We start from the raw sequence: 14,873 nt of genomic DNA on the forward strand, positions 1-14,873 counted from the left end.
TAGACCGGGATTCGTGCCCATCACCACCAAATACGGAGGATGAGGAATGGTCAGGGAATGACCACCTCATTTCCCGGAGCAATATGGCCTTAGTTGCTAATGCTCCTAAAAACCAAAACAACAACAACAACCATCTGGGGTCACCTTCTCTATTGACTCCATCTCTGTGTTACCTCCCCAGTCTTCGGTCTCCCCATCCTCTCTCTAACTTTGCGACTGCGCCTAACGAAACCAAAATTTTCCAAACCCACACTCAATTCTTAAGTCAACCATGGTACAACCCAATTCTTTTTTTTTTTTTTTAAGGTCCTAGCCACTGAAATCTCAGGAAATTAGGTGGCAAGGCCTTCCAGAGTAAATAACTATACTGGGTGTACCTGGACTGCCTCCACGGGGCCAAGTGTGGGCAACGGTGGGTCTCATTAGGGGCCCAACGGCTAAAAGGCCAGATAAACAACAGTACAAAACATTACACATATACAAGATCCACACACTTTTAAATCTCTGGCCTTTACAGTGTACTGTATCACATGACAATGTATACTATGCGGAGATGGGGGAAATCCCTGGTTCCGTCTCACCCAAAAAAAAAAATACTTTACACTTATTGCAGAGCCAACTGCAATAGCCATTGCTCTTGGGAAAAACATTTGCAAACATCTCTGGGGATATCCTCATATTCCCAAGAGTTCCTGGTACTGAAACATAAAAGTGAAAAACTAGCACTAAATTTCACACAAAAGGGCCTTTGTCCCTACAATGGGCAATTCATTATGGAGGAACTAAAAAGAGCTCTAATCCTTTCTAAGGCAAGTGTTGTTGGACCAGATTGCATCCATTATGAAATGATTAAACACCTTACATCAAAAGGCAAGAACGGTATTTCCCATATCGTTCTTGCCTTTGCGAAGCCAGGAAAGTATCCTAAAATTCCCATATCACTATCTATATGGGATATGGGAATATCGTCATATCGCTCTGACTAGCTGTCTGTGCAAAATCCTGGAGAGAATGATTAATTTTCATTTAATGTGGTATTTATAATCAAATCATCTTCTCTTCAACATCCAGTGCGGTTTCCGAAGGAATTGGTTCATCCTGGACCATCTTATTAGACTGGAAACATCCGGGATGCTTTCCTAAAATGAGAACATTTGGTGTCTGTATTCTTTGACATGGAGGAGAAAGCATATGACACAACTTGGAGATTTGGCATCTTAAAAGATTTGCATAGCCTTGGTCTTAGAGGACATCTTCCCATTTTTATTAAAAACTTTTTAGCCAATCGGTCTGTCAAAGTTCGTGTGGGATCCTCACTCTACTCAGAGAACTTAAGATCAAGGTAGACAAGGTTGCTTGCACATGAAGGTAGCCCCTTCCACCCTGGCATGCGACTTTTCCCTTAAAAACTTAGGAAAGTTGGATTCCATTGTCTGTCTACCTGCAGCTCTATTCAGCACACAGAGCTGAACATTCTTGCCAGTTTACACAAACAGAGTCATATGTAGGATCTGCTGCTGTCTTTACAGACACCACTATATCAGAGCAGATCCTCCCTGAATGCAGCATATTCACTGCAGAGCTGCATGCTATAGAGTTAGCCTTGGATCACACTAGTAAATGCCAATACCAACGGTTCGTTTTATATTCCAACTCTCTCAGCATCTTACAGGCTTTACTAACTGCGAGATATAATCCTCATTCCATGCAATTCTGTCTCAAGTTCGGCAGAAGATCCACTCTCTCCATGAACGTGATTACGATATCTACTTCTGCTGGATTCCCAGCCAAATTGAGATTAGGGGAAATGATTTGGCTGACACCGCATCTAAATTGGCAATTCCCAATAATAATCGTTGCCTGTCAGTCCCCCATACAGACTACAGGCAAATAATACACCAAAAGATACACTCCCAATGGCATGATTCATGGAATAGATAGACTACAAACAATTACATGATATAAAGCCTGTAATTGAACTGTGGCAGTCTAGTCTGTGCAGGAATCGAAAGGAGGAAGTTGTTCTTGCCCGGACCTGCATAGGACACAGTTATCTGACACATGCATATTTGCTGAGAGCTGATGATCATGAAAATATGTCTAATATCAATTAGACATATTTTAATTGACTGTCCAGATTTTAGCAATATATGCTTTACTGCTTTTAAACTTCTGACTGATCTTTATACACTCAGTCAGGTTTTATCTGATAATGACAATATGGCTGCTGTTTTTAAATTTTTATACCATATTAATTTATATAAATGTATATAAAATTCTGAATATATATGTATATTTTTACATATACCGCTTTTTCTGTTATATTATTTGTGATGAGGTAACCTTTTTTCAAAGGTTACCAGAATTTATTTATATATCTATTTTTAAACTGGTATAATTATCTCATGGCACATAATAGCCTTACGCCTCCTTAGCCAGGTGGGCAGAAGCAGCAGTGCGTAGCACACGCTTCTTGATTAGACCGGGATTAGTCTCGTGACCACCAAATACGGAGGATGCGGAAAGGTCAGGGAATGACCACCGCATATCCTCCCCCCCCAGAGCAATATGGCCTTAGTTGCCAATGCTCCTAAAAACCAAATAACAAACAACAACATAATAGCCTTAGACAGAAATGCACCAATAAAATCATAATCAATCAATCAACCTCTGTAACGCTGAATGAGGTGAATGATGTCACCACATGGAATGATGCCACTCTCAGTGAACTGGCAAAGAACACAAGCGTAAAAAGGCAAAAGCCTTTTATCTGAGTTCACCGATAGCGGCGCTCAAATGGAATCACAAGCTTCAGTCAGCTACTCCTTTTGCTGTTATAATGCAGAGAACAGCAAAAAGGTTTGAGGGTGCTGGAAACAGCCATTTCCAGCACCCTCAAAAACATCAACTTACATGGCGAAATCCATCTGGCAAGGACTCAGCAATCCTGGACTACATTTTGATCAATGCCAGATTTCGCTCATCACTCATGGACGTTCGTGCCATGAGGGGACCTGATTGCGGATCTGATCACTACCTCATCCGGGCTAAGGTGCAGCTCAAATTACGGCATGCAAAAAGATCATCTCAGTCAGCCAAGCTGGACTGGAGGCAGCTAATGAATGCTGCCAACAAACAGGCATATCAGATCGCCCTATCCAACCGCTTCGAGATGCTGGCTGTGCCCGAGGATATAAATGAAGAAGAAAAGCAGATCTCTGATGCCATCCTGGAATGTGCCAAGCCCCTATGTCCACCTGCCCGACGTCGAACGCAACCATGGATATCAGACGAGTGCCTCGACCTCGTGGACAAACGGAACCGGCAGCTAAACCGAGAAGTCCGACAAAGAATGACAGCAGAAAGAGAAGCATACTGGAACCAAGTGGCAGACGATCTTGAAGTGGCGTCATCCAAAAACGAGTACCGCACTCTCTACCGCACCCTCAGATGTCTGAGTGGAAAGACCAAATTGACTAGTGACAACATCAAGAATGCTGATGGGACCTTCGTGCGATCACCATCCGAACGCCTGCAACGGTGGAGTGAATTCTTCAAAGCTTTGTATAATCACGACCCACCTCAGGGACCGCCAGCAACAGCACTCTCGATCGACCCCCCCGAGGTCTCCATGGTCGATGTTGAGCCTACAGTAGAAGAAGTGAAAGCAGCCATACAATCCCTGAAGAATGGCAGGGCACCAGGAGTGGACCAAGTCACCACAGAAGCGATCAAAGCCGGGGGAGATGTACTGCTTCGCCGACTACACTCACTCCTCAAAACCATCTGGTGCACTGAACAAATTCCGTTAACATGGAGGAAAGCCATTATCGTACCGATCCACAAGAAAGGTGATAACCGGGACTGCAAGAACTACCGTGGCATCAGCCTCCTTTCCATCATCGGAAAGGTCTTTATGAAGATCATCCAGTCAAGACTGCAAAAACATCGCGAGCAAACCAGTCGAGAAGAACAGGCAGGATTTAGACCCGGGCGAGGATGCTGTGATCAAATCTTTGCCATTCGTCAGCTGATGGAGGAGAGGATCCGGTGTGGACAGCAAACCGTCATTGTTTTCATTGACTTTAAGTCTGCTTTCGACTGTGTCCACCGGCCTGCCTTATGGAAACTACTAGAGGGTGAACATGTACCTCGAAAAGTCATCACACTCCTCCAAACTGCATACAACGGTTTAACCAGCCAGGTGCGTATCCAGAACGATTTATCTGAGGAATTTACCATCCAAACTGGAGTCCGCCAAGGGGATGTAGCCTCCCCATTGCTTTTCAACATCGTGGTCGACGCCATTATGAGGCAAGCATTCAGAAACAGACAGGGCATACAATATGACAAGGATCACTATGTGACTGACCTGATGTTTGCTGATGATAGTGCTATCCTTGCCGGTAACGACGCTGAAGCCACGGACATCCTCTACGACATTGCCCGCATTGCCCGGCCATACGGTTTGAAGATCAATGCTGGTAAGACAAAGGCCCTGACAACAGATGGGTCGCAAGCCACCATCTATCTCGAAGGCGTCCAGATCGAGCAAGTGCAGGACTTTAAATACCTTGGGTCGCTGGTCCAGGAGAAGAAAGTTGCATCCACCATGGAAATCCACAGCAGAATTGGACAGGCGGCCACTGCGTTCGCCTCGCTCAAATGGTGTCTATGGAAGAGGACCAACATTTCCACAAAGACTAAAATCCGACTCTTCCGGACTTTGATCCTGCCCATTCTTCTTTACGGATCGGAAACATGGATTTGTCTCAAGTTAGATTTGAACAAACTTGAGGTATTCCAAATGCGATGCCTGCGGCAGATCTTGGGCATCTCTCTTTGCGACCGCATCACTAATGATACCATCCACGCCAGATGCCAACAGCAACCAACCATTGCCGACCAAATCCAGAAGCGAAGGCTCAGATGGTTTGGCCACGTATGTAGAATGGGCACGAACAGAATACCATCCACACTCCTTTGGAGACAACGACCCACCCAATGGAGCATCCAACGGACCGCGCCTAGGAAAACGTGGGCCAAGCAAGTGGAAGATGACGAGCCGACGTCTCGACGTCTAATTTGAAGAGCCGACGTCTCGACCTTAACCAGGCCAGGACTGAAGCCATGGATCGTAAGGTATGGAAGAACATCACAGAGCAAGTCCGAAACCCTGCGGCACCTACAGCAGCATACTGGTTGCGTGGCCAACCGCCTCCCCCAGCTGCCAGCTAAGGACCAAAGAAGAAGAAGAATGCAGAGAAACTGGAAACCATTGAATGCATTCTTAGAAAATTGCACTCAGAAAATAGCTCACTATTTTCTGAGTGCAAAGAGACCATCTGCGTCAGCTGGAAGACCAGCAATGAAAGTCCTTGAGCCTACCACAAAGTCTCTTCTCCCTGAACACCAAGCTCTCCTGTCCTGTCTCACAGGAACACCAACTTCCCTTACCTGAGTTTTCACTATGCCCAAAGGCAGAAATATCTGCACCCTCAAAAGACAGCTCCTATAGCTCCAGGCTACAATCTGCAAAACATGACTCCAAGAGTGCCAACATGAATAAAGCCCAGCAAGGAGACATGCTCGACCTGGCACTGATGCAAGCACCCCCTCGCCAACTGCATTCCAGAAACAGCAGGACTACCTTCATTGGTACGAGAGTGGTTAGAGTGGTTAATATGAGCCTCAGAATAAGAAATCGACATGTGACCAGCAATATCCACTCTAATATTTTCATTAACAGGCTGGATCTATTGACAAAAGCTGAACAAATAGAGGCACTATTGAAGGAATTTGGTATACCTGGGAAGCCTTTTAAAATCAATACTAAATATCCCTCTTATGCCTCCTTCAGGATTCAGATTGAAGGGCCCAATTACCAACAATACCTCAATGCTGAATACTGGCCCCAAGGCCTGTTGGTGATGCCATACTATGGAAGTCTAGAGGTCCAGAAAGCATCAAGCCTGAACCCCACTTCACAACAATACACAATAGCAACATCATGGCTATCTGATCTGACTTCTCTAGAGGTGTCTCTCAAATTATATCTGGAAGCAGGTGCAATTCATGGATGTCTCGCATGGTAATGACAACCGAACATCAGACCGGTTGAATTCCAATTAGAATATCCAGAAACGGGGCCCATCGAACTTGACACCAACCCCCCCAAATGGGATTTTGGATCATCAGAACTCAAAAAACCTAATCCAGATTAAGTTCTCCAAAGACAAACATGTAAATGCTTCACACAGAACATCCAAAGCCTAAAGAACAAGCTCATTGCTCCGATTGATATGCTTCTCAGTGCAGATTATGATTTTGTTGTCCTAATTGAAACCTGGCTTCACGACAACATGGACATATCATATTTAACTACCAACCCAGGTTATCAGTCAATTATGGCGAACAGGAAAGATAGGAAAGCAGGCAGAGTCTTAATCTGTAATCTGCCAGAGGCAGCAGCTCCCTCTTATCAAATCTTGGGCATACCCTGGTAGTGATTTTGAGGCCATCCTTGGCTACTACTACTTAGTCTGTGGAATCCATTTGCTAGCATGCACAACAAGTGGATTCCACAGATTACTTATTTATTTACTCCCACCTGTTACAGATCAATGCATTATTAACTTCTCTGCCTGGCTCTTGACCTCAATCAAGTGCAACCAGAGAGTTTTAGTTTTGGGAGACTTCAACTTGCCCCTGCCATCTGCATTGAAGCTCCTTGATAGTTTAATTTCTGATCTCTCTAATGTCAATATCCATTGCATCTATGTACCACCCTCTTGTGGAGAAGCCACATTGCAGAGAACATTTTCAGCTATGGCAGTGTAGACGCTGTAATCAGCTCTAATTCGACATTTATCTCTGACCACAGGCCAATTGAAGCACCTATGGTCCTTGTGGCAAAGGAATGCTGTAAGCAATTGATCCCAATCCAAAAGATCAAGAAGGTTGTCTATGATCCAAAACACTTAAATATTGAAATGTCAGTTGACCTCTTTAGGCTGTACTCCTGGAAAACTCTCAGTGAAATTAATATTGAGGAAGCAGCGTTTTGGTTTCAGAGATGGCTGTCATTCATTGCAAGAGTGGCCATGTCAAGAGTATATGTCATCTGCCCACGCTCGAAGCCATGGTGGTCCAACACTCGTATGCACCAATTTAAGGTGAATAAACAATTACCTGCTCAATTCAAGAGGCTACCTTCAGAAAGAACATACTCAGCTTATTCACTAGCCAGAAGCACCTTCCAGAAATTCAAGAAGCAGGCAATCGACATGTTCATGGAGAAGAGATAGCCCATGGACAGTGAGCCTGATCGACCAATCAAATCCGGTTAACGCAATTATTAGATCTAGCCAAATGGAGCAATCATGTGACTCAGTTCTTCAAAACAGACAATGAAGTGGCAGGCTTTCCCTGGAACAGTACCCGATACGACATACCTAATCTCAATAAAGTGTCGCTATTCAAAGAGGAGCTAATCAAGACCATCAATACCCTGGTCGATAAGAAAATGATGGGAAGTGACTCTATTCCCACCTTTTGCCTAAAAGTCACCTCCTGCTTTATCAGCAAGGAGCTGATAAAGTTGTATAATAGAATATTACAACAGGGTCACTTCGCTGACCCTGTCAGAATAGAATATTATAGAATAGAATATTACAACAGAGTCACTTCGCTGAACTATAGAGTCGTCCCAGTTCCCAAGGTGCAAAACCCCAACTCAACTACTGACTACAGGCCAATTTCTATTTCCTCACCTTTTCTCAAATGCCTAGAGAAGTGCATTTTCAAAGCAGTTGCCAATCAGATCCTCTCACAGTGACCTCGGCATACGCACTATGCACTCTCACACAGATTACCAATAACATGTCTACAGGCTCTAAATTTGTAAACCCTACAGGCCTAGGAAAAAGGCTCTCTCCTTCATACTGTTTTTCTGTTTCTGAAAGCTGCCTTTGACTCAGTACAGATTAATCCTCTCGTGTTCTCCTGGAGAACTACTATGGTTTCACAGGTAATGTCTTTAAGCTCTCAGAAGCCTACTCACCAAGAGATTTCTCACCTTCCAGCAAGGGAATCACTGCGTCACTAAGCAGGCAGAAGTTGGTATACCCCAAGGTGGATGTTTGTCCACAGTGCTATTTTTGGTGATATTTCTATCACTAATGAATGAGATACTTGCATTTATAGCCTATGCCGACGATATCATATGCTATCTATCAATCCCTGCTAACACCTCACCAGACCCGACAAAGGATTTATTGAATTCTGTTATCCTCAACAAATATCTGTCCTACTTCTGTGAATACACTGCTTTTTTGGGCTAAAACTAAACCTGGAAAAATCAAAGTATATCATCATCTCAATGAGAGCACAAGCAGATCTCAATCCAACAGTTTCTCTGGAGCTGCAGGGTATCTTTTCGTCGCTGCTCATTCAGTTAAATCTTAGGGATGATAATGGACAAAAAGCTGACTTATAAGGATTAAATCCAGCAACTGTGCTCAGAAGTGCTACTCGCCTTCTGGGGCATGAAACTCTGACCTCTGCAGATCGCATAATAAAGAAATAGGAAATTTATCTTCTACTACTTCAACTCAATCATTGGTTATGGTATTGAAGTCTGGTCTTCAGCTCCTTTGTCCAGCCTGAAGATGCTTTGGGGCCTAGAATTCTGGATCCTGAAGTGGGCAAACAATTTGGCTCACCTTCCCTATACAACATCAAGGTCACGGCTCTGTAAAAATCTAAGCTGCACCCCAGCCCAGCACTTGGCATATGTGAGGAAGCTCTCAATGGCATCAATCTGTGCTCCGCAGTACACAACTTCATCAACATCTGGGAATTCGTGGGCTGGAAAATCCCGGGTAGATCTCTCAGAAACCCTCCAGTGCTCTTCTCAAACCTACAGAAGCTCTCGACCTTAAAGCAGCACTCTCCTAACTGAGCTTCATCGATATTGATTTTGATCTGTGGTCCAGTGATTCAACCACTGAGGTAAAAAGAGAAAATCCATATTTACATGCCGTCAGCATTCCTGCAACTGTTATTAGAACTAATATCGACTCCAAGTGAAAGGTGTCCAGACTGGCTCAATCTGGTCATTCAGGTTATACCTAGATTGTACTGCATGGTACAGCCCTATATTATCAGTATCTCAGAAGAACCAATTGAAATGCAATTATCTGTAACTCAAAACTGTTTAGGTTAATTTTAGGAGAAATTTTAGGTTTGGGAGAAAGCGATGAATTCGCTGTGATCTATGTATTATATGGGTGTTATATGAGTAAATATAATGTCTGCAATTAGATTGTTAGCTTCCTCTGGATGCCTGTAACATGAATTGTATCCTTGTAAAATTTTGTGAATAAAGAATTTTATTATTATTATTATTATTATAGCTTGAGCAAAATTATAATTGTCTTCTTTGACCTTTTCTAACCTGCTGTATAGATTGTAAGATGGAGCCTTCTCTGCTGCTTGAAAGGAAACAAAATTTTGTTTCCTTTCAAGGAAAGTACTGGTTAAAACACATATTATTATTATTAGCCATATGGTGTAAGGAAGCCTGAGGCTTTTGTTGCACCAGTCAAAAAGAAATTTTAGTTACCCTGAGAGAGAGAGAGAGAGAGAGAGAGTGAGTCAGAAATAGAAGGGAATCATCAAGGAAGAGAAGAATGATGATATTGGGAAGGTTTGAGGGGAGGGATGTGGAGGGGGGGGAGAGAGTATGCAAGTGATCACATGTCCTACAATATATTTCTTAAGTAATGAATGAATATGTTAAGAATTGGAGGAAAAACTGACTGTGCACAGATAATCCACAAATGATAATTGGCATATGGATAATGAGGAGTTTATGTACTTCAAAACATTTGAAAGTAGCTGCTTTTAAAAATGTATTTTTAATGCTGTGTTATTTGTTGTGTTTACTGTTATACTTAATAATTGCCTTTTTTTCTTTGCTTCATCCTCTCCTCAACTAGAGCTCTTGATGCATTGCTGCATTTTCTGCTTGTGTGGTACTACTGCACATTAACCATAAGGGAGAGCATTCTGGTTGTCAATGGCTCAAGGTATGGTTTCAGTGTTTAATAACAATCCATCAGTGTGTATAGCATATTAATGTAATATTTTTATAGCGACATAAAACTAAACCTTTAGAATGACAAAGAGTAGCAGCCACACAAACTATAAATTTTCTCAAAACAAGCATTAGAACTGAGATAATTGCCAGTTCTAATGCTTGCCTCCAGAGCTGTGTTTTGGTATTCATAAGTTCTCCTCATTCCAAGGCTACATTATATCAAATGTATTAAAATGCCCTTGTATTAAATCTAATTTTTTTATTTTTAAAGAAGTTCGTAAGTATTATAAATTTGCTTTTGAAGTTACTTCCACAGCACTTATTCAGCACTAATTTAATGCCCACTAATAAAAAGAGCCGTTTAATAATTTATCATTGTTTGAAAGAACTGTTTAAAAGTTAGTTTGTAGAATTTTATTGTTAGAATAAAATTGTTGAATTCTATTTTAATTATATTTTTTTGGGTCCATGCTCTTTCATAAACACAATTAGGCACAATGCCCTAATGGAAAAAACATCTCTGATTGTCTCTCTGGACTGAATTTCTGATATACTGACCAAAAATTACAATAATATATTATGTTGATGACAGAAATTACAGAACCACTATGTAGACATATTTATTTAGAAAAAGTCACAGAAACACACTGTAGGCCATATCGCACATCATATGAAAAAGTGACACAACTCAAAAATGTGATTTTTTCAGAAAAAGTGAAAACAAAGAAATCAGATAAGGTTTCAGCTCAACTGGGAGCTTTAATAATATATTAGAAAAAAATTACCAGCTTGATAAAGTGCAATAAACATTTCTAACAGATTTTATAAATATTATTTTCAAATTTGTGTTACCATGACTACCGTAGAGGCCATACCATGACTGAGTTGTGTCACTTTTCTTATTTGTTATTTATTTATGTTTTTTTTCAGTTGTGACACTTTTAATATAGGAAAGATAGAAAAATTAACATTTTGAAATAGTTTAGACAAAAATAGCATATATTGTTAATTAATGAAAATATATTTTGAAATGAACAAAATAAAAACAAAGAAAAAATGTAATTTTAATTAAAAAATACAATAATTCTCTTATTAATCAAAATAAGGTTTAAGGTTTGAATGCTGAAACATAAAATGGTTTGTAGCTTTTAGGGATATGATTTGTTTTAATCAGGTCCAGGATATCTGATTTTATTTTATTTTTTTTTATCTGAAACCTGTATCTTCTTGGTGTATGCTGATTTCATTTCAATAGTTTTACCTTACGACAACTGACATCTCTTGTTAGATTCAATTTTTTTATAGTCCTCTTGCTGGTACAATGTTTTTATGAAGAATGCTCTGGGACTACATTTTTCAACCTTCAGTATCTTGATTTCACCTAACTTTACATTTTCATTGTCTTCCACCTTTGAGTTGTTCCCATAATGCCGACAAACATTTTAAAATTAAAATAGATGAAATCATCATGAGTCATTTCAGTTACCCTATATGGGTTCTCTTGTTTTTTCATTGCACATATTAATGTAACGTACTGCCAATATAAATTGGTCCCGATTTTAATGCTTTCTGTATGGATTTTTGTATCACAGAATGCATGTTTCCCTTTCATTTTGCATGTGGCCTGTAATTAGGAACTTGCGAGTGATGGTTTGTTTGTTTGTTTGTTAGTTATTTGGTTTTTAGGAGCATTAGCAACTAAGGCCATATTGCTCTGAGATATGCGGTGGTCATTCCCTGACCTTTCCGCGTCCTCTGTATTTGGTAGTCACGGGCTCGAACCCCGGTCTATTTGGTGCTCATATCGCACATCATATGGAAAAGTGACACAACTCAAAAATTGCCAAATTCGAGTTAATATAAAAGGAGACTGCACAAGCTTGAACTGTACGTCCTGGAAAAAAGGAAGAAGCGTGTGCTACGCACTGCTGCTCCTGCCCACCTGGCTACAGAGGTGCCATGTGAGTGATGGACTTAATACTCAACGTAGATACAGCATGCATTTATATGGCAACAGTGAATTTATTCTTCTGTTGTCCACTGCAGTTGTCTGAGTAGAAAGTAATCTCAAAATCAGTACTGTTCACAGATCTGGCAGTCTCTTCTAAATATTTGTAAACGTAAGTGTCTATTTCTATTCCCCCCAGTTACCTTCACCCTTGTGCCAGATCAAACACAGTACTTTATCATTTTAAGTTCTGAAATTGTAATGTTATAGCAGTTTAACTTAGATTTGTAATAGAATAAGGAAATATCACCCAGTCACAATTTAAAAAAGTCATATTACCAGCACAACAAATTCAATCTGTCTGTTACAATTCTGTTGTGTCACTTTTCTGCTGTGACCAGTGGCGATACCTACTTAGTAGAAAAGTGACACAACTGCAGTCTTTTGGCTTAAAATTAGAGTTAGAAATATGTCTTTTTTTCCAGGATGTACAGTTCAAGCTTGTGCAGTCTCCTTATTATATTAACTCGAATTTGGTAATTTTTGAGTTGTGTCACTTTTCCATATGATGTGCGATATGAGCACCAAATTAACATCAACTAAAATAAAAATAATGCCAATAAACATAAAGCTGTGATTTAAGCCTGTAGGTCTAGAAAATCCCTCCCATCAAGAGCAATAATTACACTCATCTTCCTCAAGTAATTGCTTATATATCATATCACTGCTAAATAGAAACTGTTGGGCGCCTTTATATACAGGGTGATGTATAAAAGCATGCATCTATTTCACACGAGAAGCATTTGGCATTTTACAGTAGTATGCTGATATTACAAGATGATGAAATGGTGCCTTCAGGTTTCATAATTTCATGTTTACATTAAAGGCACAAATGAAATAATAAACTTTAAGGATTTTCTTTTGTGACCACTATTGCAACTATTTTCACATAATAGGCAAAATGCATTGTTCTCTAGGTTAGAAATTTTTCCATCTGTCCATGAGCTGTCAGCGTTCTCAAAGATTATCTCTGTAGTCACTGTAACACCACTTCTTTAATTTATCTATATGTGAATATTATCCATTTCTTTTTAACTCTTTCAGTATTGAGTTTGCAGCATGTGTGTGTGTGTGTGTGTGTGTGGGTCCCTTGCAGTGCATTTTGGTAGCAATGATCTCTGTGGAGAGAATGTTTTTATGACAGTGGGCTCTGTGGAGTAAATTTTTTTTCTTGGGATTTGTTTGTTTTTTAAATAAAATTTTGTATATGGTTTAAAATATTAATATTTTCTTATTTTGACATTATTGTCTAATACTAGAGTAAACTTATTGTCAAAAATGAATCAGAATTAAAAAATAACATATGCAAAAATAAGATAAAGGGATGACTGAGTGAGAGAAGGCAGAGAGTGGTAATCAATGGACTTTTCTTTTCATGGACTAATGTTATTAGTGGAGTCCTTCAGGGTTTGGTGTTGGGCCCATTGTTGTTTTCAATATTTATCAGTGATATTGATAAAGATATATCAGACCTAATGTCCAAGTTTGCAGAGGATATGAAGGTTGGCATGATGGTTAATGACAGTATGCTACTGCAACAGGACCTAGAAAATTTGGGCAGATGGGCTGAGATGTGAAAACTGAAGTTTAATGTTGACAAATGCAAAATTCTGAATATGGGTAACAGTAACCCCAGAGTAATGTGCCAACTGTGTGGTACATTAGCTCAGGATAGTGGAGAATGAAAAAGATTTGGGGGGGTTATTGTGCAGCAGGATATGAAGTTTTCAGAGCAGTGCAGACAGGTTACCAGAACTAGAACAGCCCATGGGGTCTTGTCAATAGTATACAGGAATTTTTCTAGAGGATGAGGTGATTATTCCTTTGTGTAAGGCAATGATCAGGCCACACCTTGAGTACTGCATACAGGTATGGAGGCCTTATTTTAGGAACGATGTAGAGGTGCTGGAACAAGTACAGAGAAGGGCAATATGATTTGTGAGAGGAACAAAAGGTTGCTCTTACCAAGAAAGGCTTAAGTTTTGCAAATTGTGGTGTGTGGAGACTAGGCACCTGCAAGGTGATCTGATTGAGGTGTATAAGGCCTTGAATGGTTTGAGCAAGCTCAGTGCTAATGGGATTCTTCCTCTTGCTCAGATTATGCACCTGTTAGGGTATAGATTCAAATTGATGAAAAACAGTTGCAGACTAGATGTGTGGAAATTTGCCTTTAGCCAGCTGGTGGTTGATTGCTGGAACAAACTTCCATCTGTCATTGTGGAAGTTAATAGCTTAAATAAATTCAAGGAAGAACTAGACAAACTTTTGCAGAGAATGGATGGCTGAAATGGGAAGAATTTTTTTTTTTGTCCAATGCTGTACAAGCATGCTCTCTTGCATTATGTTCCTATGCTAATGGCTTATATGGAGAACTAGACTAGGCCAGTAAATCTGAATGTCTTATAATGGTGGATTTTAACTTTCCAGATGTTGACTGGAATTTGTATGTTGCTCACTCATAGCGACCTAAAAGCGAGACTTTTATAGATTTCTTGGATGATGTTTTCTCCAGCAGCACTTTACAAAGAGGTAACAAGAGAAAACAGTACTCTTGATCTGGTTACCAGCAGTGATTCTTCATGCATTAACAATCTGCAGGTAAAAGACCCACTGGGTGGCAGCAGTCACAGTGTACTAATGTGGAATTTAATTAATGACATAACTACAGTCGAATATCATTAATACAAAGTTCAAGGGACCTAACTTTTCACGTTTTGTAATAACGAGTTCCCCCAAAAAGAGGCAAAATGTTACCGGTTTTTT

At 40.4% G+C, this 14,873-nt stretch overlaps 1 protein-coding gene across 1 annotated transcript in view; it reads left to right on the forward strand.

Annotated features, from left to right (window-relative positions):
• The window catches only part of LOC150081816 (transmembrane protein 120 homolog), a 375,137-nt gene that overhangs the window by 152,209 nt on the left and 208,055 nt on the right, over nucleotides 1-14,873 (forward strand). Inside the window, exon 6 of the mRNA XM_090380327.1 lies at nucleotides 10,002-10,091. Coding sequence (XP_090236453.1) covers nucleotides 10,002-10,091 — 90 coding nt within the window. The remainder of the gene's footprint in view (nucleotides 1-10,001; nucleotides 10,092-14,873) is intronic.

The sequence above is a fragment of the Mastigoproctus giganteus genome, chromosome 8, assembly GCF_048544385.1.
Source record: "Mastigoproctus giganteus isolate SK-2022 chromosome 8, ASM4854438v1, whole genome shotgun sequence".
Lineage (NCBI taxonomy): Eukaryota > Metazoa > Arthropoda > Arachnida > Uropygi > Thelyphonidae > Mastigoproctus > Mastigoproctus giganteus.